Source organism: Acipenser ruthenus, chromosome 20, assembly GCF_902713425.1.
Source record: "Acipenser ruthenus chromosome 20, fAciRut3.2 maternal haplotype, whole genome shotgun sequence".
Taxonomy (NCBI): domain Eukaryota; kingdom Metazoa; phylum Chordata; class Actinopteri; order Acipenseriformes; family Acipenseridae; genus Acipenser; species Acipenser ruthenus.
Window position 1 is genome coordinate 19058136 of NC_081208.1, and position 26412 is coordinate 19084547.

Sequence of the window (26412 nt, forward strand, 5' to 3'; positions counted from 1 at the left end):
TGGAAGCAGTCAATAGTTGCCGAATCCGGAACCACGTGGTTGCTTGTGGAACGCTGGCGGGAAGTTTATTCGCCTTCTGCACTGGGAGCTCGAGCTGGTTATCTAGGCACAGAAAAACGGGAAAAGGTAATGTTAAAATGTCGTTCGTTCTGTGTTTTAATACATGATAGCCAACTCAGCAGGGTGATACACGTGTGTTGAATTATAGTTTAATATAAATCTGGTGGTGTGACTTTGGTTTTGTATTTGTCGCTTGTATAAATCAAATGAAGTTCATAACAAAGTCATACAATCACGTCAGTGTAACGTGGACTGTGCAAGCTATATACATGAAAAATAAATACATCTGTATTTTTCGCATATTTAGTTACAGTAACAGTAGTAATTTGCTAGCCCACTGCTGACGTAATTGCGTTTAACAACTAGAAAAACGACAAGCTTGATTGGTCTGGGTTCGGGTCTTGTATAATATTAGTTAATTCCAACACGTAATATCGCAATGCTGGCGACTGGCGTTTATGTAAACATTGCAATCGGTTGAACTGCTGCTGTCGAAGCAATAATATTACAGTAGTGCTTTTATTAGAACGATGGAATGGGCACGGTACAGTCCTGTTTTTTGTTTTTCCTCCTGTTGATAAAAGCAGAATGAACAATAAACTTGAGTGTTCAAGATCTAAATGCCTCCAATAGCAAGTTCAGTCAATCTATAAAAACTCAATTAAACAGCAAATTATTGCATATTTCTAAAATGGACCACCTATCTCCAAATGCTGTTTCTTTTAGAGCATATTCCTCAAGATTGAAGCCTGTGAAATGGTTCAGATCCTCATCTCAAGGTAAAGTAATGCAATATAAATTTTCTCTTTTTTGCCCATCATATGTGTCAAAGTAACACCAAAAACCCAACGTCTTGGTAAACAGATTTGCAAGAAGTCGCCAGCAGATGGCAGTACTAACCTGGACATGAAATGCGAAAAGTGACCATTACAGTTGGTAATCCACTTTGTATTGGCCTGCCAATAATTTGGCATATTTTGGGGAGCCCATTCAATCGCTACCTTCAATGGCTTCCTTGTACTACAAAATGCTACAGTTTTGCATCATCAATGCTGATGCTCATGTAAAAAATTTGGTAAAGTACAAAAGACTCCTTAATTTTCTCTGTTGGTTTGCCGTGTAATATAGATTTGGAGGTTGAATAGTAAATACCAAGCAGTCATATAAATACTGCCAGCTGTAGCTTGAAGCCTAAGTTTGACCTCGGTAGAATGTCAGCTCTGGTTACGGCGCTGAGTATCACAACAACGCATAATCGGTAAGATTTTTGGATTTGTTTTAGATGTTAAAAATCACTTTACATTGATTCTGTGAAGCCAGTACGAGTGTATTGAATAAAGAGATGTCCTGAAATTAATTTCTTCCAGCCCAGAGGAAGGAAGCCCTGGGGAATGGATGCTGATTGAGCTGCAGGGGGAGATAGAGTCACGCCAAAACACTGGCCTGGCTGGGAGCCTAATGGGGGATCTGCATTACACCAAAGAGGTAGTGAGCTTCCTAAGCAAGGATCATCATTGGGGAGATAGAGCTTGAAATGCACATTCAAAACCCAGACATTTTCAGTGGCAGTGGGGTTGGTGTAATGTACAGGTTATTGTACTTAACATTTCACATGTGGAGAACCTTAAAGAACTCCTCCTAATTGCAATATGAGCCACTATCATTATAAGCTACTTACACTGAAAGTTCCAAGTGATTACATTGCTTATTTATTGATTATTCCTAATCAGTACTATTTAGGTAACTACTGTAATTTAGGTAACTAGTGTATTTCATATACTCTCCATATGGTTGAACAGTATGAATATGAGACTGTAGTCAATTCTATGTCATGAAAGGGTGTTACTGTTTTGTGACCAAAAAGGCAGGATAAGTTTTACTTAGTGCTGGGACAAATAGTTTTTTGACATGTATTCTCGGATACAAAAATCTGATGTTCGTATGATAAAAATACCTTGCACTTATTTACCGGCTGACAAGAAGCTGCGTGACAGTTTAAAAAATGGCAAATGAAAAAGAGCTCTGTGTGATATGTGAGATTTTTTATATATATATATATATATATATATATGACATTGGTTTTTTGTTGGGAAATATTTTTAAGAAAAATAAAAAACTGAAATATCTTGCTTGCATAAGTATTCAACCCCAACACATTAATATTTGGTAGAGCCACCTTTCGCTTCAATAACAGCTTTGTCTTTTGGTGTAAGTATGTACCAGCTTTGCACACAGTGTCGGGGTGATTTTGGCCCATTCTTCTTGGCAGATTTGCTCCAGGTTGTTCAGGTTGGTTGGACGACGCTTGTGGACCGCAATTTTCAAATAGTGCCACAGATTCTCAATGGGATTGAGATCAGGACTTTGACTGGGCCACTGTAGGACATTCACCTTTTTGTTCTTGAGCCACTCCAATGTTGCTTTGGCCTTGTGCTTGGGATCATTGTCCTGCTGAAAGGTGAATTTCCTCCCAAGCTTGAGTTTTTTAGAAGACTGAATCAGGTTCTCTTGCAGTATTTCCCTGTATTTTGCCCCATCCATTCTTCCTTCAATTTTAACAAGATGCCCAGTCCCTGCTGATGAGAACCATCCCCACAAAATGATGCTGCCACCACCATACTTCACTGTAGGGATGGTGTCTTGAGGCATGGGCAGTGTTAGGTTTGCGCCACCCATAGCGCTTTGAGTTTTGGCCAAAAAGCTCTATCTTGGTCTCATCTGACCACAAAACCTTTTCCCATATCGCAGCTGGGTCACTCTCATGCTTTCTGGCAAACTCCAGACGTGCTTTTAGATGGTACTTTTTGAGTAACGGCTTCTTTTTTGCCACTCTCCCATACAGGCCAGTGTTATGCAGAGCTCTTGATCTGGTTGACTGGTGCACCATTACTCCACTCTCAGCCACTGAACTCTGTAGCTCCTTCAAAGTGATTGTTGGCCTCTCTGTGGCTTCTCTCACAAGTCTCCTTCTTGTTTGAGCTCTGAGTTTTGAGGACGGCCTTTTCTTGGCAGTGCCTGGGTGGTGTGATGCAGCTTCCACTTCCTGATTATTGATCCAACTGTGCTCACTGGGATATCCAAACACTTGGATATTATTTTGTACCCTTTCCCTAATCTATGCATTTGTATTACTTTATCTCTAACTTCTGTAGAATGCTCTCTGGTCTTCATTTTCCTTCAGATTCGCAGCCTGACCAATGATCCTTCAACAGTGGGGTTTTTATCCAGAAAATGTGACAGCAACTTTAATGGTTCACAGGTGGAGGCCAATGGTAAGGTAATTGTGTCCTCGTTAGGGCAATTTCTTTCATCGGTGTAAACTGGGAGCTTCCACAGCACGGGTTGAATACTTATGCAAGCAAGATATTTCAGTTTTTTATTTTTCTTAAAAATATTTCCCAACATAAAACCATTGTCACCTTACAATAATTGATTTTGAGTTTCAGTGTTTTAAAATAAAATATCAAACAGAACGAAATTTCAATGTACCATTTGTAATTCAGTAATACGAGGGGTGTAACGATTCATCGAATACCGATGCATCGCAATCTTTTATAAAACGATTCGATCCACGATCCATGGATTATGTATCGCGATACAGAAATAAACATGCCAAATTATGTTTTCATTTGTAAACCGTCACGTGTATTGATCAGCAAATAAAAAGAAAGTGTTTAGTTCCATTATCCAATAGTTGAACATAAATTGTAAGGGGAGGAATTGAACTTTGCTGGCAGCTTGTTTCTGAGGGCAGAGATATTTTCAGGAAGTACATGGAAACAAAACACATGACACAATAATTTGTTTACAGCTTAGAAAAAATAAAACTGAGACACACTGTAAATCCAATGTATTTGACTTATAGTTATAGAAGTATAGTTATATTAGAACATTTATTTTGTCTCTTATTTTAATATATATGTTTTTGCAACATTTATAAATAAAGAAACAAGTGGCTATAAGAAGATACTATTTCATGAGCTTAATGTATGGTACATTTTATTTTTCTTATTACAGTACTGATAATAATGGAATAAATAACTGTTTTATTTATACATATTTAGTTTGAGAAAGTAAACAAGAGAAGTGTCCATTGTTGATTATAAAGACCCTGAGAGCAAACATCATTGCAGTCACTCAGGTGAAATAACATCTTAATTTGCCCCAACATCAATGTTTTTCAACAAGGTCCCTCGGGTGATAGAATAACAAGTGTTTATGCAATTTATAATTGATAAATGACTTTTGTTACTTTTTGAACGAATATTTAAGTTATGAGCGAATATCCGAACATGAAAATCCTGTGGGTGTCCCAGCACTAGTTTTAGCCGATGCTTCACTTTTTTCTAAGTGAATTACAAATCTGTAATGCTTCTTACTCTTCTACTAATTTCTCACTGTGTGTTTGGCTCCAGGGGGTGCCTGTTCTCATAGTAGGACATCACATCCTGTATGGGAAGGTCGTCAAACTGGAGAAACCTTTTGCAGTCCTTGTGAAGCGATCTGGACACCAGGAAGTGGATGATAATGCCATGGAAACAGGCGAAGCAAAGCCCTCCACAAATTATCAGGTCACAGCACTTATCAAGAAAAAGATGATCTTTAAAACTCGCCCAAAGCCCATCATCACTAATGTGCCTAAGAAAGTATAGCACTGTGGGGTCACAGGGCTGTACAGACAGGACACAGAGTGATGTCTATTGTTTGCTGTAAATTACACTGCACCCCCTTTTCCATTCTGGAGACCTGGGTTCAGGGCGAAATTAGTTTGGTCTCAACATTGGTCCAGACAAATGGCAGTGTATTTGAGGGAAGCTTAGGACAGAATGGCAAGGGGTGTTCAGGGCAAGATTGAGGTGCGATTGAAGAACTGTGAGGTAGTACTCTCATGAGCAGTAAATTCATTAGGGGGTTTCACAAGAACATGTGATGTCTCCTCTTCTAGATGCTGTATGTGTTGTATTTTTTTCCTTTGCTGGACAAGGCACACACACACTCCCTCCCTCCCCTGCATATAAATGCACTGGGGAATTTTGAATCTCAAGTCATGTTAAATGTGCTGATGTAACTCAGACAAGAGACTACAAGTCCCCGTGGTGAGTTACCTTTTGAATATGAAGCCAGTTACTGTAGCAATGCCCTAGTATTATTTTACGGTTTCAGGAATGCATAAACTCAACAAATAAAGCTGTTAACCATGTCTCTTAAATTGTTTAACCCTTAACTGTGATGAAGAAAATACTAAAAAACACACAATACGTTTGAGAGGTTTATTGAAAAACAAAACAAGTTGAAATCTGAAACATTTTTCTTTGAAGGCTTTTAAAACATCTGTAAAAATAAATGCATATTTGGAAATAAAATGATTGTAAAAAAAATCTTTAAAAAGCCATATTATATATATTTTTTAAGATACCCCAACATAAAAAGAAAAAAAAAATACCATGAAATACAGCTAGGTTACAAAGGTCACTCATTACCAGCATCCATAATATTAAATATACAATTAAAAAAAATAAAAATAAATACATAATAGAAAAATATTTTTCATTTTTTTTTTCCTTATGTAAACCTGTTGCTTAAATGTAACTGCTGGGTTGTAGTAACGTCTTTTCCCCAATCAAAAAATCAAACCCAGTTTGAAAGCAATGTAACCCTTCTCTTTATTTTAACTGTGGTAACATATGATAAGATACAGGGGTGGTTAAAGTCAGGTGGCCTCATAGCAATTCACTGTGGATAGATGAAACTTTGCCACCACAGGGCCCTGTAGCCTGGCAAGTGTGATTATATTTATATATAGATAGATAGATAGATATAGATGATTAACTAATTTAGGGTCTGGGTGGAGGTTTAATTGGTTCAATTAAACACTTTAGAACAGGGTTGGAAGTGCCAACGTTGACCACCCCTGTATGAGACTGGCTGATCGAGCTGACATTACATATGTATATGACCTGAGACTAGATCTCAAGAGCAGTGCCTGATCTAATAGTCAAAGCACCTAAACACAGACTTATCCAAAAATAACTATTAAGAATGATTGTAAACATTATGAAAATGTAAAGGGATAGTTTAAAAAACAAAACAAAAAAAAACTGCTTATTCTGTAAGGTAAAACCTGACATGTCCTGGAAGATATTAAACTGGTATAAGGAAACTAAAAGATTTAACTGCTTGTAGAAAAAAGAAAGGAAGGAAGGGTTTGGCATTTTAAACAAGTAAATCCTTCTCTCTGAGACATTTCAGCAACCCAACAGATTGTCATCAGTGCCAGTCACAAAGCTGGCATTGAAATAAACAATATTTCTACAAACACTAGATGGCAGTAGTTGGTTCAAATGTAAGCATAATCTAATAATCCATAGTGGCCAGTGCCATGCAGAAATGCACTAGCTGCAGTTTTCCAGTTGGCAGTGCTTTGGAAATGTATAGCTCTACTATAGAAAATGAAAAAATAACACAAAAGAAATACTGCACCTAGAAGATGACTCAGCAGCAATTATGCTTTCAGTGTCCATTCTACTGAACTATTTTCTAAAGCGCTACTATCAAAGCTGCCCCAAGCCCCAATTTAAAACAATAATAATGTGTGTAAAGTACATATACGTTGATCATTTACAAAATAAAAAAATATATTTATCCAGATATATAAGTAGCTGTTTGGTTACAAACTAAAAAGACACAAGGGTCTATATTATTAATCTAAACTGTAATGAATCTAAATACTCGACATGCACACCTCTTCCCACTATATTGGATTTATTTATTTTATATTGAAACGACCACAGGGTTAAAATAGAGTTTAAAGTCAGCTGTATTTAGGTTTTTTGTTGAGATCATTAAAATTGATTCCCCCAAAGACACTCATTTCTGGTTTCACAGACCCCAATTAGCACTAAAGTAGGTAAAGTACTTCACGATTAGTTCTGATTGAGGTCTGTGAAACCAGCCGAAAACCATAACTCTTTACCACATGCTAGTTGAACAAGGCTATAAAGTAATATGACCTTGGAGGCCAGTGGCTATCCCTTTTGAAATGTCTACGATCTTACAGCTCACTAATACATCAGTATAAGCACTGCTACGTATACAGTATAAAGTCAAGGCCATGTCTTGTAATGCATTAGAAAGACATGCATTACAAATTTAGTACTTAATAAAGTGCATGTAGGATTGCAGACTGAGCTGGTGACCTGTTCTATCAACGTGGACCGAAAACATTTGGGATGTATTTCACTGGGATCAAATGTTTGAATACTGAGATCCATTGTATAAATATGTCTTGAATGTGCATGTTACACTTTCAAATATCACAGATTTTATAGGGAAAATAAAAAGTGGTTCCTTACTGGAAAAAAAGCAAGTGGACAGATGACAGATTAATTTAGAAATATCTATTGTAAGTCGAGGAGTATGGGATTGAAAAAATGGAAGGTAAGGTGTTTTAGAACTGTTAAGATCATTAAAATAAACCCCATTACTTACATCATTTGATGAAGTGAAAACTGCTTAGAGCATCCGTAGCTATCCTTATCCCTAAAGAACTACCCCAGGACAGTGCAATCCACATCTAAAGACCTTTTTATCACATTTAGGTGACCATAATGGCTCATGGTTACTGTGACAATTTTGGACAGTTCCTGTTTTTTTTAACTTGCCTGCAATGCTCTGGTACGTGTAGTCCTGAAAAAGGTACCTCAGTGCATTGGGTTGCTAGTAAAAAAAAAACAGTAACTGACCCAAACTGTCCAGGAGCACCTGTAGCCAAATGGTAACCTTAATCACATTGACTTTCAAATAGCAGCATATGAGCATCATTCAGCAGACTGACTAATGCACAGTGCATTAAACTGCTTTACACTTCTCACAGTGCACATCAGCAGTGAAATTCAAATTGCCCTTTCAGGTTCACAAAGCACACACAACTTTTGGCATTGCAAATATCTTGCTTGTCCTTGACCTAAATGGAAGTTTAATAAAGATGTGCAACAAATTCAGACGGTGTGGCTAAAAACAAATCAATCCCTACATTGTTTAAACCACTACTTTTGTATAGGTTCTCAACACTTGGAAATAATTTTCTTTGGTTATAACTCTTAAAGAAACATTTTTAAAAAAAAGAAACAGTATTTAAATTACAAAATTAAATAAACAAACATAAAAAGTCTTGCTTTCAATGCATTTCAATTTGTTAATAAAGGCTCAATGACAGGTACTTGTAAATTATAAAACATCAGCAGTTTTGTTTAAAGAAATAAATAGAAAAATTGATAGGAGTACAAAAACATTAAAAACACATCATACTTTCTAAGAAATCTTTAAATACAATATTGGACTTATTATTAAAAGGATTCACTAGTGTGAGTCTGTGCTGGGACCATGGCTGGTAATGTTTAATGCATGGGCAATTGAGATACCTCAAACTCAGTTCCTGGAGGGCCGCAGTGTCTTCTGGCTTTCGTTCCACCCAAGCTCTCAGTTACTTAATTGGTCTAATTATTTGATTAACTGGACACATTTAACACTTCTCTTCAGGCCTCAAAATGTTTCATCGGTAGTGTACCTTTGCATTTTTAAAACCATCAACTGTAAAAGACCTTGAAAAATATTAAATATGTCAAATTGAACAAATAATTAGATCAATTATGTTAATTGACAGCTTAAGTTGGAATGAAAACCAGTAGACCCTGCGGCCCTCGAGAACTGGAGTTTGACACCCCTGCCTTAAGGCCATGATTCACTATACGATTTCCGTGCGATTGATTGCACGCAATTGCATGCAATCGATTGCAAGCAACAGCGGCCGATCGCTCCAGGTGAAACACCATGTAACAGGGTGCAATCGCATGCACTATATAAAGGGTGATTGGAAGCAGGAATCGGAGGAGTGAGAAGGTCTGGAGTGTGTATATATATTCATTATATATATATATATATATATACACACACACACATACAGGGGTGCTGGAACTAGGGGTGCGGCAACACCCCCTGGCATTGCATGGGTTACAGTTTTGTTGGACAACGGTTTTGTTGTGCACTCAAAGTGATCATTTCATAATAAAATATTAAGTATATATTACATTTCATTAATTCATTTGTATGCATAGATTGTGTAGTTACAGTTATGTGTGATTATTTTGAGTTGCCTTTATAGTTCACTGAACTGGTACACAAAATCGCTGTGTAAAAAAAACAAAAAACCTCAATTGGATTTTTGAAGTAAAATAGAACCAGGAAAAGTATGTACTGGACTGTGGTCAAATTTACAACAAGCCGAATTGTTTGTCTGCTTGGCGTTTAGACATTTGTCTACGGAATGTATGATTGTTCCAACTGTATTTGTTCAAGTAAAATACATGTTTCTTGTATCCATACAAAGATATTGAGTTTTTCATAGTCTTCAACTCAACCAATCACAAGCCAGAATCCATTAATAAGTTGGTCAACATGACAGATTCTCGTACTCTTAGGGACTAATGAACGTTACTGCTAACAAATAGCCATGCTAAGTTTCACCACGCCTTAGTGATCTTTAGATGCATCTAAAAATGTAAGTCTGATGTATTTACTCGTAAGTGTGCCTCCAAAATATTTCTCTTATCGGGGATATACTGTAAATACCATTTTAGAAATAGGCAAGACACCTTGCTTTGAATAAATGTAAGGCAACATAGGGATTAAAGTCGACCTCTTAGCTATTTTAGTACCTGATTAAGATTTAGCAATAAATGAGCCCAGCACTTTAATACTCCTGGCGATCTGTGTTCTTCATTACCTCTGTCATTCTTAATTGAATATATTGCATCCAATAGCTATAGGTAGGAAATAAGTTGGCACTGCTGAAAATCTACTTGGGAACACTTTAGAACCTGTTTTCCCCACTCAGTACCTTTGCAGCATACAATAACTATGTGGCTTTTCTCTCAATGTAAGTGCTGTGGTCTTTAAGTGAGTTAGGGGCAGGGATTTTACCCCTAATATGTGCTTTAAGACTGAAAATAGTTTACTGCATTGCTGAGTTGATGTAGATGTAGCACCAGAGTGTTTAGGCCTCAGCGTACGCCAGGTTGTACTGCTCCTCTCTCTTGCTGCACCGTTTGGCCACAATGGCCAGGTAGAGGATGAGGAGTATGATCCAGTAGCTGGCGTAAATGATGGCTCCAGTGATCAGGAAGGCTATCTCAGTCTCACTGAAAGGGTCCTGAGTCTCGCAGTAGATGGTGTAGGAGATCCCTCCCAGCAGGATGGCGAACCACACCGTGACGGGGATGAGGCCGATGAAGTTGACCACAATCTTCTTCCGGCCGGAGGTGCCCCAGCCGGCTTTGTTGATGGTGGCTATGGCGAACATCTTGGCCGGGAGTAGGCTGGACATGTAGAGGAGCGAGTAAAGAGACATGAAGATCATGACCACGTTCCCCCGGAGGAAGCAGGCGTAGGTGGCTTTGATCATGCCCACCAGCTGCACTGTGAGAAAGAAGAGTAGGATGTTCCAGATGCGGCCCCGGTAGAAGAGGTGGATTACGGTGGCGATCAGGAAAAAGGGGAAGAAGCCGGTCACCACGGACTCGTAGGTCATCCACAGGTTGTGCTTGTGGAACCACAGGGCATTGTAGAGCCACTCGCGGAAGTAGGATTTGCTCCAGCGTGTCTGCTGGTTGAGCCACCGGAGGTACTTGGTAGGTGTCTCGGTCTGGCACGTGGACCTGGCAGTGAATTTGGTCTTGTAGCCCAGGCTCAGGACCCGGTTGGTGAGGTGGCGGTCATCCCCAAAGCTGCATTTGCTGCCCAGGAAAGTCTGGTTGTACCAATCCTCAAGGAACTGCTGCAGGAGGGAGTTGCGGTACATGCCCAGGGGCCCGCTGATGCACTGGACGCAGCCGAAGTAGGACTGGCAGGCCCTCTCCACGTTGAAGGCCATCCAGTAGCGCACGCTGCTCAGGAAGGAGATCCACGAATCGTACTTGTTCAGGATCTAGATTGCATTAAAAAGAAAGGAACAGTTTTATTACGCTTCGCATTGCTAGACAGGAAGTTTGAGAAGTTACATATTAAAATGCTACAGTAATTCTTCTGATCACGGTATACTGGGTTGAACACTTATACCTGAAGCTAAACTAGAACTTTCTTGTACTTATGTTGGTACCAGATATCATTTTTTAAAAGAAAATACCTGTTTTGTTATGAGACATGCTTACTTTAAAACTAAACAAATGAGGTCTCAATAATTAATGGAAGTGCGTGACAGGTAAGATTAATGGAATTATTTCATTAGCCATAACCAATTTAAAACAATAAGGTATTGTTCCTATACCCACTACTTGTGTGCCATTGAGGAACACTCAATCATACAATAATAGCTTAATAGCAACCGTTTTGTGGAGAAGTCTTTGAGATAGTCTTTGTAAATGTCCTGTTGAACGTTTTGAGAAAGCAAGAGACACATGTCCAAGAATATCATAACGGGTTTAGGTTAGGGTCTTTGTATAATATGGGATATGCATCAGGGTAGGGTCGAGTGAACAGAGCAATAGCATGAATCCCAATGAGATAATAACAGCCACTGTTTTTCTTCCTCATGATCAGTCATGATATTGGCTTGTACACTAGCCTGATCCCATGGTTATCCACGAATAGGTCCTAACAAAATGAACATAAGACACTGAACTCTGAACACCTGAGGATTCTTTTCAGATTCACCTCCAGCTATAGCTCAAATGAAAGCTATTGAGTTGAAAATATTTTTTTTAAGTTCACCCAAAGACTTTCCTGGGAGGGTCATTTGGACCTGTTAAAACAGTCCTTAATTTTTGTAAATAGATGAGTGGTAAGAGAATAATAATAAATAATAATATCTTTATTTTTATATAGCACCTTTCATAGTTGACCACCATCACAAAGCGCTTTACAGAGGTAGGCTGTGAACTGTGCATTATATGCAGAGTCACTTACTACAGGATTTTGATTTAACATCTCATCCGCAGGATGGAGCACAAATAGGTTAAGTGACTTGCTCAAGGTCACACGGTGAGTCAGTCAGTGGCAGGGGTGGGATTTGAACCGGTGATCTGGTTACAAGCCCTGGATTTTAACTACTGGACCACACTGCCTCCTAGAATGGTGTTTACAGGTTATCTCAAAGGTCACCCAGAAACACTTTAGGATTAAATGAGGATACAGTGATCTAACCAGAGATTATTTACCTGCACATCCCCTCCAGCTCCTCCCACTTTGGGATCCTGCTCAATGATTTTCAGCAGTTCCATGGTACAAGCAGGATCCAGGACAGTGTCTGAGTCACACACCTGATAAACACAGGAACAAACACGGAAGGGATTTAACACACATTGTACACTACAAAAGATCGGTAATTGAGACTAAAACATATATTTTTTTAAACATAACACTGTAGATGGAAATTTGCTGCTGCTTCCTAGTACCTAATCACTTCATGGGTTGTAGTTCAGACTCCCTCCAATGGTCCATTTGCAATCAGACTGTGTAATGTGCTGCAAAGATACCAAGATGCAGCAGTTCATCTATATAAATTGAAACATTTGCATATCTTTAAAAAAAAAAAAAAAAACCTGAAGAACCAAAATATTGTAATCTCAATAAGGCCAGTAAAAATGTTTGTAAATCTAAGACGAGGTACGAAAAGGCATTTAAATGCATTGGTTAGCAACGAGGGTAGTGTGTATATTAGGTAGTAAAGGTTTTTAAATTGCTTAAAAACAGCTACCACATTGGATTATACATTTTGAACAACTGGTTAGCTGGCTAGCTATTAATTACTTACAATTACTTTTCAGGTTGAATTCTAGTTTTAAAGTAATTCTATGAAGTCTTTGAAGGAGTTTTGAAGTATTTTCTTTCTTCAAGTGAACAGTTCCTCTGTCTGGATTAGGTAGGATATTTCATGGGATTTTCCATGATTATTATGTGTGCAGTATATACCTACTTGTACTATCACAGTGTTGTACATTTGACTGGGTGTGGCTTTAGCCATTACTACTTTTTAAAAGAAAGCTGTGTATATTATTATCTGAATTACTAATCATAGTTTTGGTAGATACACCTAGATAGGCTCGATAAGTATTGTATTGGGTTGCACATGAAACCAGCAACGTTCTAATAGTCACTCAGTTCAAAAGACATGTTCAAACTCCCAAAAGAAAACAATTTCTCTAAGGCTCTACAGATTTATTTATCACATACATACTTCACACTCGTTTACCTGCAGTAACCTTTGAGGTGAGTCATGAAGGAACACCTAAGAATTAAACAGTATGTTTAAACCGAAAATAAAAAAGCTGAATTTGGAGATTTGCTTTCCTGAGATATATTTTCACATCTGCTTAGTGACACAGCATAATTTGGAACCAAGTGCAATTCACCCGGTCATTTTGTCACTGGATTTGAATCAATACAAGACACAGCCAAATGTTTTGCATCACCCTATAGAATTAACTAAATTTGCTTCATAAAGTGAACATATTGAATAACGTACCGCTTTTAAATTTTTTATATTTAAAATGTGACATTTCTAAATCTGACATTATTATGACTTTTGGTAGACTTGCAATATCATTTTGTCGTTTCTTTGATTACATGATGTTAAATAAAAGATTCCAAAATGTAATCCTCAAAAAAAAAAAAAAAAAATTTTTAAATGGCTACACAGTAACTAAACACTCAGCTTCTCACAACTGTTAACTTACATATTCTACTTCTGAAGTCCCACCCCCAATGAGTACTGAGGAGGCATCCAGCCTCTTTATACCTGAACAGCTTTCTGGTGGCCAAATGGTTTGTCACAGAGCTTCTTTCTTTTACATATCAACCTCCCTGTACCATCCAGTTTTCGCAATTCTCCGACAATGTTGCGTGAATTATGAATCACGCTGTATATACTGTATACCTGTAGTACATATGCATATTGCTTACAGATGCTGTAATGTTTTGTTTAAAATGAAACTCACTGGCATTGCACTAATCCCTATTACCTTTCAAAGGACAGATCAACACTAACATAAAATGAATCTGCTATTCAATGTGATGACTCGCGAGAGGTGTGGCTATCTCATTATGAGTTGTAATAATAATTTCATAGTTACAACTCCTGAAGGAAATTCCAGACATGGCCACCACTGCTGTATCATCAGAGCTGATGGTTTGCTGGTTTTCAGTAGGTTGAGCTGGTTCAAGAGACTTGGTGCTGGTTAAGCTGTTACAAGAAAAACACAGGCCCACTGAAAATCCCTTTGCTGTAAAGCTCTAAACTGTTGTTCACATTGCCAAATCTATTTGCTGTAAACCATGTCTGTGGTTTTATATTCCTGCTGGGAGCCAAGTAAGGGGAGGGTAAATATTTGTTCCAATTCCCAATTGTAGTGATGGCTTTCTACATGAGGTATTAATTATGTTATTAATTATAAGTTTTACATTATGTGGATGTGTGTGACTTTTATAGTTAAGTTGTTTTTAATCATTATGTTTAAATTGTGTGTGAATGTGTTTTTATAGTCGTTACAGTATTGTGCATGTTTCCCATTGGCAAAACCAGCTCCGTGCAGTTTTGCATAGCCTAACACGACTCAAAGTCACAGATGGGTGTCTGAGCTAAACGCCAAAAGGCAGGAGATTAGCAGAGAGAGTGTGAGATGGGGGAGTGGAACTGAAAGACAAGATGGATGTTCCCTGATAGGTACAACATGGTGTGCAACACGTCAAGGACAGAGCGCAACCCCCCCCCCCCCCCCCCCCCCCCCCTTTTCCCCTGCAGAGGGAATGGGCAATGTTAGAGTGGAAACCCCTATCATTGGACAGAAGTAAGACAAATGGAGGTGGAGTCTTTTCATCTCTTTCGAATTGACTCCATGGATATCCGTGCTTTCTAATACAAACATATGCACTGAGTTGTACTGAGGCCTTGTCCAAAGTCAGTTTAAATCTCGTGCTTGTATTGGAGGTATACCTTTCTTGTATATAAAGTGTTTTTGAATCAAAAACCATTTGTCAGCTTACTTTTTTCACTACACAACTCCTATCTGCTCACTAGCTGTTGGTGGAGTTTTCATCAGAGAGGTTCTTAAAGAAGGTAGAGGGGGGAATATTGGCTGTGGCGTCTAAGGCACCCACAAAGCACACCATTACCTACAGTTCATTATAGGATTATTGCAACTCGAATTAAACACTCTGGCTGATTTCTTCTTCGAAGAATACAGCAATTTAAATGTTCAACAAGAAACAACTCAATAATGTATTAACCCCCTTTAAATGACTTAAAATATATAAAAAATAAACAGGTTTTATAAGGGTATGTGAAACTAAGTCAGCTAGACCAACGTTTCAACCAGTGCCAGCCACCTTTGGTGCTAGGCCAGATCATGATCATTACAATGCAAAACAGCCAAGGTGTACCGAGTAGAGCACCTGCCAACTTTATAATCTCCAGTACGAAGCGGCTTAGTGTCGCAGAACAGTCTGCCAAACGCCATTAACTGCATGCCTGCTCTCACATGGCCAGGTTCTATGGGCCTCTTCCAGCTGCTTGAACATTTCAACAGGTAACAATCAAGAAGGAGAGTCTGTGTTGGTTGGGTGTCGATAGACCAGGGGTTTGAGGTTCAGGTGTACTGAAACGTTTTGGCATTCACTGTACAACACTAAACTATGCTTAGTTAAAAAAAAAAAGGTCCCTTGAAGATATGATTTAAAAGTACAAGTTGGGGCTTGTTGGAAACAGTTTTGGAAAAGGTACATTTACTACATGTAGTTACACCCTACATTTAAGTTATTTTATGGTAAATGTATTAAATAATATAACAAAAGTGCAAGTACAGTGTAGTTAATGTACGTGTATTTTGAAGTTCCCTTTTTGTATTGATGATCGTCTTATTTTAATTTGGTTCATTATTCTGAAAGAAAATTATGATGTTTCATTAAGAATTGGCTTTGATAAACTATTACACAGCACTTTTCACTCTCAGCCACAAGTGCTTTTAAATGGAATTTTGGGGGGAAGGAACAGCTTAATAGATCTCCCACACAAAACTACGAATGAAGTTTGGAGTCAAGCATGTATGTAGCAGGGTCACGGCAAGAAAGAGACTCAGAGGCAAGGAAGCTGCAGTTTAAGAGCTAAAACCGCACTTTAATAAACCAAATAAACACAAAACACAAACAAAAGGGTGCAAGGGCCAAAACTAAATGTTCAAACAAAACACAGTTCGTAGGCTGAGCGTTCACCTTCACTACCCACAGATATAATATAGTAACACAAATTCAAACCTCACCAGCTCCTATTCTCCCAGACACAGGATTTCTGTCTGCTTTTAAGCAGATGGCCACTCCCCGATTAGCACCAATATGAACTGGAGAGTGGCCACACCTGTGGTTGCTAGCAGAGACGTGAACCCTGTCCCTTCCACAACGCACATAAACCAGTGTGTGAAAATGATCCACATTACACAGAACTGCGTTTAGAAGCAATGAAATAATAACCTTTTGATCCATTAGCATTTCATTGCTTGCGAGAGGCCAAATTACTCTCAAAGACAAACTACAACTGCTGACCGCTCTAGTACTGTAGTATAGAAAAATAACTCCACTTAAACACAAACAAACAAACAGCAGACCAGTAAGCCGATCTAGTATAATATATACCCTTCCAACATGTGTTCATTTACAGTGTAAGACTAAAATTATTGAATTAGTTATCTTAGAGTAATATCCCTGTAAAGTTAGTCAGAGCTGAAGCAAGAAGCAGGAAAATGTAGACTGGCTCTTGACTAAAGTCTTCAGATACATCAGAAAACATGCATGTGCTAGTATTATATACAAGAGGCTCCCAAGTAGGGCACCAGGGTAATTGATCAATGATTAATTAATTTTGGCTCACAAAATGAAAGCTATGGCAATCAATAATTGATTAATCAATTAATTGTTGCCCCCACATTACAAATTCCACAACGACATCTTATCTAGCATTCAAGAATTCTACTTAAACCTTAAGTTTTAGTGTCATTACTCACCTGCATATAATCCACTGAGTCCCCAAGCACTTTGAAGGCCGTGTACATGACCTCCCTTTTTCCGCCCCACTGCTGCATGATGCAGGAGTACCTGCAGTTCCTCACAACCTCAGTCACCCGCCTGGAGCCCTCCTCCAGGGTGTAGTCCTTCTCTCCCTCGGGGGCCACATGGTAGTTACCCTTCCACACGCAGTTGCCCGTCAGCTCAGATCCCATGACCTCGTTAAAGATCTCCATCATGTACATGTCATCGGGGTTGTTTCCATCCACCACCATGACCACCTTGAGGTTGGGGAAGGAGATCCTCTTGACGGACTGCAGGCATTTCTTCAAGTAGTCAGGGTCTTCCTGGAAGGCAGCAATGCACAGCGCCACCGTCTTGCACAGGATCTCTTGCTTGGCCTCCTTCCTCATCTGCCGGTGCTCCAGGAAAGCAAAGAGGCTCTGGAAGAAGAGGTGGAGGGCCAGGATGGCCCCGTACAGTCCGAAGGAGAGGTAGTGCTGCTCTGTGTGGATGAACTGGTAGCCGGTGATGTAGGCCGCCAGGATTCCCAGCAAGACAGCCAAGGCAAAGATGGTGGTGCCAATAACCCTCAGCACTGTGGAGCATCTCGATGGCATCTGGGAACAAACCAAGGGAGAGATGCTGGGTTTTTTGGCAGGTAAGTTCTTAGGATTTCAGTATGCTGCTAGGTAGTGGATTGCAACCAGGTCTATTTGGGTGGTTTGTTATAATCTTTTTTTTTTGTTAAAATATATTTTGCACAAGGCAAAGATTATTATTATTTGTTTATTTAGCAGACGCCTTTATCCAAGGCGATTTACAGAGACTAGGGTGTGTGAACTATGCATCAGCTGTTTCACCCGAAAGACGGAGCACAAGGAGGTTAAGTGACTTGCTCAGGGTCACACAATGAATCAGTGGTTGAGGTGGGATTTGAACTGGGGACCTTCAGGTTACAAGCCCTTTTCTTTAACCACTTGACCACAGCTCCTCCTTGTGACAGTGCGCGTTTGTATGTGTGTGTGTGTGTTTGTTAATTGTTCATTGGTGTTTATTGATTGTCACATCACTAAGGGAGGAAGGTGCACTGTTTGAGGAGAGTGTGTTGGAGAGTGTTGTGAGCTGTGATATTGTTTCTTTTGTTTTAAATAAATAAAATAATAACACGGCTCTCAACACTCTCCAACAAAAAATGAGTTAAAAAACTTTCGGCCATACTTTTGGCCATACAGCAAATATACTTCTTGTTAAACATTCTATTTTAATATATTACAGAACTCTAAACTGGAAAATGCTTAAAAGGTTTTACTGCTTATGGGTGTAGAACGTAGCATTTAAAAGATGAATGTGGCATTGATTTCTAATGTAACAAGACATGAAATTCAAACAAAGTGGGTTATGCTATTTTTTCATCTCTCTCTGCTGGAGCGATGGGGTTTGCTCTGTGGCTCAGGTAAGCCTTGGCAGGGAAATGGCTTTAATTAAAAGGCCAGGTTGTCTTGGCTTGGTCAGGCCTGGGGCGCTGAAACAATCTCACTCATTCATTCATTAAATTACCTCCCCGAGAAGACTCAAAGAGAGGTTTCATTCAGAGGAATATTATCAGAGCATGGATTCAGGGAAAAACACAGTGCTGAGAAATTGGAGGATTCAAAAGTTTACGAAATATGTATAGATTTTGTACAGTACATTAACTTGAAATATTACAGAGAGGGAATGTGCCACTTTTGAACAGTGCCCCTCCCTCCCCTTTCTCAAAAACATAATTGTTCTACACATATCCTGTATTAAAAAAAAATTATATATTTTAAAAAAGTGCTGACCGATTTGTATTTATTGTATACTTTATTATATTAAATGTAACCAGAATGTAATTGAATAGAGTTAACTTGCATTAGGTCTTTGTAAAAAAAAAAAAAAAAAAAATAGCTATTGAATATGTTTAATAATTCTTTAAATATCCACATACTGCTACAGATTTATACAAATACATATGTTTTTCCTCTTATTAGAAGCACTTGATAAACAGAAATACAGAATATATATCTATACAAAAATATAGTTTTCTGTGGTGCTGATTTTTGAAGCAACAAACCCTTACTCTTTACTGATTAATTTTGGTGTGACATGAGGCAAAAGTGGCTGCTCTTAATTGTAGAATAACATGAATACACCCACATGCACAGAAAACACACTTAGACACACACAGACTCACACACACAGACACAGACTCACACACTTAGACAGACACACACACACACACACAGACACAGACACACACACACACACAGACTCACACACACAGACACAGACTCACACACAGACACACACACACACACACACACACACACACACAGACTCAGAGTCAATTTTTTTGTGCACTGGTTAATACAAAACAAGTCTGATATGCACAAGTTCAATCCATTGAAAAAGTTCTATTATATACAAAAGATCCTACTTATTTCCTACTTTTTTAAAAACTTTTTTTTTTTTTACTTTTTTCTAACTTGTGTGTAATTATGTAAATATATATTATGTATGTACCGGTATGTCTGTGTGTAAGTATATAAAATACAGTGCATGCTTGAAAATATTATTTTTCTTTCGTTATGTAATTGCTTTCTACACAAAACATTGGTGTACATAAATAGAACTTAAATTCACTTCATCGGCTCAGTAATCTGACAGACAGCAGCTTGAATTGCTAGTGGTACCCATTCCATGCATTCAGCTGTGGAGTAACAGTAAGCTACCCAGTTCAAATACAACTGTGCAGAAAAGGGTGATAAAAAACAAAGTCAGAGGACTGGACTGGCGGGTGTGATTTATTTGAATGTGTTGTTTCTGTGGAATATAGACAAACTGGCATGTGTATTTATAAGTAAGATCTTTAAAGAAACCAGAAGGCAGTAAACTGTATAACCATATACTGTTAAATTATTGCTAAAAGAAAAAAAACAAACAAACAAAAAAAAAACACCAGTATAGCTAGTATACTGTATAATACTTAAAATATTATTTAAAAATAATATATGCAATAGAAATATTTGTGCAGATTCCTCAATACTCTTTATTTCATTTATCTTAATGCACACTGAATTTCCACCTGATTTTAAATAATATACACATAGCTTACATAAATGTATATATATTTATATAAATACATATACATGTATTATTTTCATTATTCAATAACAATCAAATCAGTAATGGTTATAAGTACTCACTGTTCTTCTGTTGTAAAAGGGAGCTTTAGTCCATTTGCGTTTCCCTGTATCTCAGGTGTGATGGGGTGGCTGTGATTTCTGACTGAAGGAGTTCCTGAGGGAGAGGGAGGAGCATAGGTAGGGATGAGAGGTGTGGGTTGAATGAATAAATGCATGTGGAGCTCCTCCTGAAACTGCAGCAGCAAGTGAAATGGAAAACTAGGAGGAAACCATTTGATCACTGGAAAATAAAAAGAAATCTTAAAAGTTAACTCCCGTTTCAATATTGCGTATTTACTGCACCCATTCAGTTGGGATTCCAAGACGTTTGGAAGCGTGCAAATAAATAAGGAAAGCAGGGTTATTTTTAATATACAGTACTGTGTTAGGTTACTGTTGATTTTGGGGGGTTTGTCTATTGGAATGACAAAGAGTGACTATGTGGTAATAGTTATATACAAGAATAAACTAATATGTTTCTTATTATTTTCAAATACCTCTGAAAAACAATGTGAGTTAAGGGATTAATTTGAAGATGTGTTGTTAATTAATATGTACTTCATATTATTATTATTATTATCATTATTATTATTATTAATCATAATATAAATCAATATTGTAATATTAATGTTGTTAAAACATAATAAAGTTCAATAAAGACTCTAAAGTGCTGCAATAGAAAGAGCAATACGTACAGCCGCACTGACAGACTACAATATGCAATAAATGAGACCAATGAGAATGGGAGGATAAACGAGGGACTCATTCCTTGAACGTTTATTCCAGTGTCTTTCGTTTTCACCCACTCCAGTATCTCAAATGAGCGCGTGCCTTGGTCAAATACCACACAACAAGTGGCACGGCATAAAGGTTGTAATCTCCTGAACTGAAGATGGTCTGATTCTAATGGAAGATTTAAATAAGCCAGAGCACTTTGGAAATCTGGCATTGTAGTCTGTAAAAGGGGCGGGGAGCTCTAGTTCATGTGGTGACATGTTTTTGTCTTGTGGGGGGTGAATTAAAGTCACTTTAAAAACATGAATGAGGGTAATTGAATAATTCCATACTGTTTGTTTCCTGCACTGAATACAAAGTTATCCAGGCAGCTCTGGCTGTCTCCAGACAGCTATCCCAAGGGACAAGAACCTCTACCTGGGATTTGACCTGCAGTCACAACAACTCTATGAAGCAAGCACTGCCAGAAAGGCTCATGACGTGATGCAGAGGCTTTCTGCCAATAATATTGAGGATAATATAAACTATTGCGTTGTGTGTGAGGTGTTACTGTTACAAGTGATGACATCTAGTGCAGATTGGGTTCTGTCTGCTTAAACTAAGCAAAATGGTTTTCATAAGAAATACCCTACACAAGAGCATACTAACTAAAAATAAAGATGTTACTCAGGGAATGCTGTTAATTAAACATAAACAAGTTGCTTTTTTAACTTTAGAATTGTGTCATCTGTTCTTTGCAAACAATGACATATATATATATACACAAGATAAGACGGACTGGCATTTTGATAAAAAGTAGTATTAGAGCTAAACATATAGCACACGAGGTCGTACCTCATGCAAAAGGCTAGGGGGAAAAAAGGCACAAAAAGGCTACAATCCGTATAATGGACTCTACAGTAATGTATGAAGTAATACAGTAAAACTTAACTAGTGATAGTATTTTATGAAACAAATTCAGATATTTTATGATTTTCCAACCAGTGATCAGCTGCACAGTGCTAAAGAAGTCAACTTCAGCTAATATACCAGTTGATCTAAATTGATCCACTAGAGGGTGCTCACACACCCGAGCTACTGTAACTATCAGTACTGCAGAAGCAGTTGTACACTGGCACTGGCTCATGGCTTTATTGCACGACTCCCACTTCTACTGGCCCCTTAAAGACCAATGGCAAGTACACCCACACTCAAACAAACACTGCTTACAAGTTGTGGTATCTCTTGGCTAAAAATTGGATATTGGGTATATATATATATATATATATATATATATATATATATATATATATATATATATATATATATATATATATATATATATAGGGTTTTAGGTGTCCCAATTTCTCATGAACATTCCTAATTGGTGTCATTTTTCACTCTCACTGTAATTAGGCAGCTGTACCCTGATGTATGTAAAAACTAAACCAACCTGCAACACAATAATGTACTGTGATGTACACAAAAATCACACTTTTCACTTGTATGTTTTAAAATCACATATACATAAACAATGTTTCAGTAAAATGAAGTATCTTATGTAGGTATTCTCTGTGAATGAAAAACAATTCAAATAAAAAGATGAATGCTAAAACTAGGTTATGATTTTTTTTTACTGGAGCAATCTAGGTAAAGTACTTTGCTCAAAGGTACAGCAGCAGTGTCCCCCACCTGGGATTGAACCCATGGCTCTTTGGTCCAGAGTCCAGAGCCCTAACCACTACTCCACACAGCTGCCCAGTTGTACAGGTTAACTAAAGATACACTTGAAGTTAAGACAGGAAGCACAGTGAGTTTATAAAGAATGTTTGGCGCTAGGCCCAGCATAAATCAAATGAACTGTCAATGAAAAGCAGTGCATTCACACTAATGTAACTGAACCATTGGTTAAGTTCAGTGATTGAAGCGATTTCATCCATCCAAGCATGTGTTTTAATTTAGTCCTGGGTTAGGATTTTATATAGACTGTTATTGCTGGGATGTTCACTCCTCTAGCAGAATACAAAGAGCAGTTAAGCTTTGTATTTCTGTACTCATGGTATCATATATTATAAGAATACAGTGCAAAAAAAAAAAAACTTTTTTCAAATGTAGCTTCAATACTTCCTTAATCATTAAGATATAATTTATTGTGATCCATTACAAATGACAGTTTCCATTAACTTCAGATTATTGAAGTGCATTTATCTCTATATAACTTTCCAACAAATGACATGCTGCAGCTACATTACTCTTCTTCCAAAATGCCCACACTTTACATTTAGACAGGAGAAGCAGTTTTTAATTTATTAAAAGCCCTTACCTTCTAATTACAGATAATGCTCTCTGTGTTTTCTTCTCACAAAGCTCCACTTGAGTTATCCAGCACACAGAAATTGCCTTGTTTCATGGATCAGAGGAAATTCCAAAATACTTTTTCAAATCCAATTAAAATCTTCATCCAAAAAAAGCAGCCCTTTGCTCCCATGGCTGGGGAATTGCATCTATTTCATTAACATAATTGTAGTAATCATTGGATTAAAAAAAAAAAAAAAAAAAACCCACACACAGCTTCAAGATCCTCATTTCTCACCCTTGTCTGAGATAGATCCCCCTGAGGTAGGAAAAAGCCTGAAGCAAGCTTCACTATAGATCGAGGTAAATACTTTATTTTAAGCTCCAGTTTTACTGCTGCAGTAGCATCCTTTGAATCCATTGCAGTAAAAAAAAATCATGTGTTCCTAATTAAATCATGGAATGGATTTCTTATCAATTCACTAACGTAGTATCCAATCGTCTTAGCATGTCAATACACCCTGTATAAAATACTGTTCTCCCTTTACGCTAGTAGATCCAAAGGCACAGGGAATGTGGGAGGGAAGGTGGAAACATGAAAAAAAAGCTCTGTATAATTAATATTCATACTGCAGTCTGGTGCTGGCTGAATGAAACTTTCACCCCATTCATTCTATTACATATCAACACTAATACCAATAAATCCTGCTGCCGAATATATCAAACTGCACAAGGCATCCTAAAAGTACATTCACTGTTTTGCAGCAATATAGATGAAAAACAGCTGCCCGCACTACAGCTAGGTACCAAAAAACTGCAGCACATGGCAGAATTATAATTAAAGTAATAGCTTCAGCCTCGGAAAAAGGGGATCAGTGATTCTTTAAATAGTTCAGCCGGGGAAGGCTTTTTTTTTGGACGGCAGAACAACATTAGCGTCACCAAGGTTATTTAGCATCACAGTACCCTAAATGCCCTTGGACGGTATGAATGAAAGCAGTGCAGGCAATTCTGTTATGTGCAGATAGGAAAATCTGTCTATCACTGTAGTGCCCAGTATGTTGATTATTAGCAATAAAAGAATGATCTTTCATTGTAGTGTAATAGCTGATTCCACTGCAGTACATTAGAACCTTTACAGTATTCTATAGTGCTGATGATTTGTGTGACTAACAATATGAATACAACATTGACATATGGTGTTTGTATGGTTTTAATATTTTTTTTGTAATATTATATATATATATATATATATATATATATATATATATATATATATATATATATATATATATATATATATATACATACACTGAGTGTACAAAACATTAGGAACACCTTCCTAATATTGAGTTGCACCCCTTTTGCCCTCAGAACAGCCTCAATTCGTCGGGGCATGGACTCTACAAGGTGTCGAAAGCGTTCCACAGGGATGCTGGCCCATGTTGACTCCAATGCTTCCCACAGTTGTGTCAAGTTGGCTGGTAGTGGTTCTCTACTCCGAATAGCTCGTTCCATCTCATCCCACAGATGCTCAATTGGATTGAGATCAGGTGACTTGGCAGGCCACTGCAGTAAGCTGAATTGACTGTCATGTTCGTGGAACCATTCCTGGACAATCTTAGCCTTGTGGCATGTGGCATTATCCTGCTGAAAAAATCCATTAGCAGATGGATACACTGCTGTCATGAAGGAATGCACCTGCTTGGCAATGATGTGCAGATATCCTGTGGCATTCAAACGTTGCTCCACTTTTATCAAGGGGCCCAATGTGTGCCATGAAAACATGCCCCACACCATCACACCAACACCACCAGCCTACAATGTTGATGGATGCATGTACTTGTGCTTTTTTTCCCAATTCTCCAGTGTCTACTGTTTTTGTTCCTTAGCCCACTGCAACCGCAGTTTCTTGTGTTTTGCTGAAAGAAGTGGAACTCTGTTAAATCGTCGGCTGCCATACCCCATTCGTGTCAAGGTACGACAAGTTTTGCATTCTTTTATGGGTCTTTCGGCACCAATGTTGTACTGGACTGTCAGTTGACTAACTGTAGCCCGTCTGTTGCTCTGCACAATTCGTGTCAGCCTGCTTTGGCCTCTTTCATCAATGAGTCATTTTCGACCACTGGCCTGCCGTTGGCTGGCTGTCCTTTGGGTGGTGGACCATCCTTGATACACATGGGAAACTGTCGAGCGTGAAAAACCCAGCAGCGTTGCAGTTCTTGACACACTCAAACCGGCGCACCTGGCACCTACTACCATACCCCGTTCAAAGGCACTTAAATCTTTTGTCTTGCCCATTTACCCTCTGAATGGCACACATACAGTACACAATCCATGTCTCAATTGTGTCAAGGCTTAAAAATCCTTCTTTAACCTGTCTCCCCTTCATCTACACTGATTGAAGTGGATTTAACAGGTTACATCAATAAGGGATCATAGCTTTCACCTGGATTCACGTCGTCAGTCTATATATATATATATATATATATATATATATACACACACACATTCTATTATTATGAAATACTAATACTAATACTAATAATAATTGACGCTACGGTCATTTACGGTGATGTAAAGAAACAAAAAATAAAGTCATAAAGGAAAATAGTCAATAGGAAGTAAATTGAGTTTAAAATGTTGATTAGCACTTTTTTTTGTTAAACTGTTATCTAATACAGTATATAGTATGCAATATATAGGACATTCTAGCAGCTATACTGTATATGTGCTTTGAGTCTATGTAACAGTAACCACTGAGCTACAGCAGTCTGAATGTGTCATTTATAGCCACCTACTGCTGTAATTAGTTGCAAGAGCATGTGCTCTTGGCCATATGAAGATGGGGGCTAACCCCTACATTTTAGACATGTCAAGGACTGTCCGAAGAGCCAGTATGAACATGTGTAAAAATACACTCCTTTAAATCACCATCTTGTGCAGTTTAGGTGAGAACAATACAAAGCATTGTAATCGCTATTAAACACACACACAGAGACAAAAAAATTACTTTAATTCTGCTGTAGTGATCTATACACTGGTAACATCTGTACACAGGAAGACTTTTGACAAATTCGTAACTCCTTTC

General features: G+C 38.1%; 2 protein-coding genes across 2 annotated transcripts; one reads left to right on the forward strand and one right to left on the reverse strand.

Annotated features, from left to right (window-relative positions):
- The first annotated feature begins 26 nt into the window (after positions 1-26).
- On the forward strand, positions 27-5448 carry chtf8 (CTF8, chromosome transmission fidelity factor 8 homolog (S. cerevisiae)). Its single transcript, XM_034042551.3, has 4 exons — positions 27-126; positions 787-839; positions 1428-1545; positions 4476-5448. The coding sequence occupies exons 2-4, from the start codon at positions 817-819 to the stop codon at positions 4710-4712; spliced, it is 378 nt and encodes a 125-aa protein (XP_033898442.1). The 5' UTR covers positions 27-126; positions 787-816; the 3' UTR covers positions 4713-5448.
- A 134-nt stretch (positions 5449-5582) lies between these two features.
- Positions 5583-20441, reverse strand: LOC117425059 (hyaluronan synthase 3-like). Its single transcript, XM_058993596.1, has 4 exons — positions 20334-20441; positions 17103-17723; positions 12270-12371; positions 5583-11041 (listed from the first exon to the last, which is right to left on the reverse strand). Exons 2-4 carry the CDS (start codon positions 17721-17723, stop codon positions 10112-10114), a joined length of 1653 nt encoding a protein of 550 aa, XP_058849579.1. The 5' UTR covers positions 20334-20441; the 3' UTR covers positions 5583-10111.
- Between the last annotated feature and the right edge of the window lie 5971 nt (positions 20442-26412).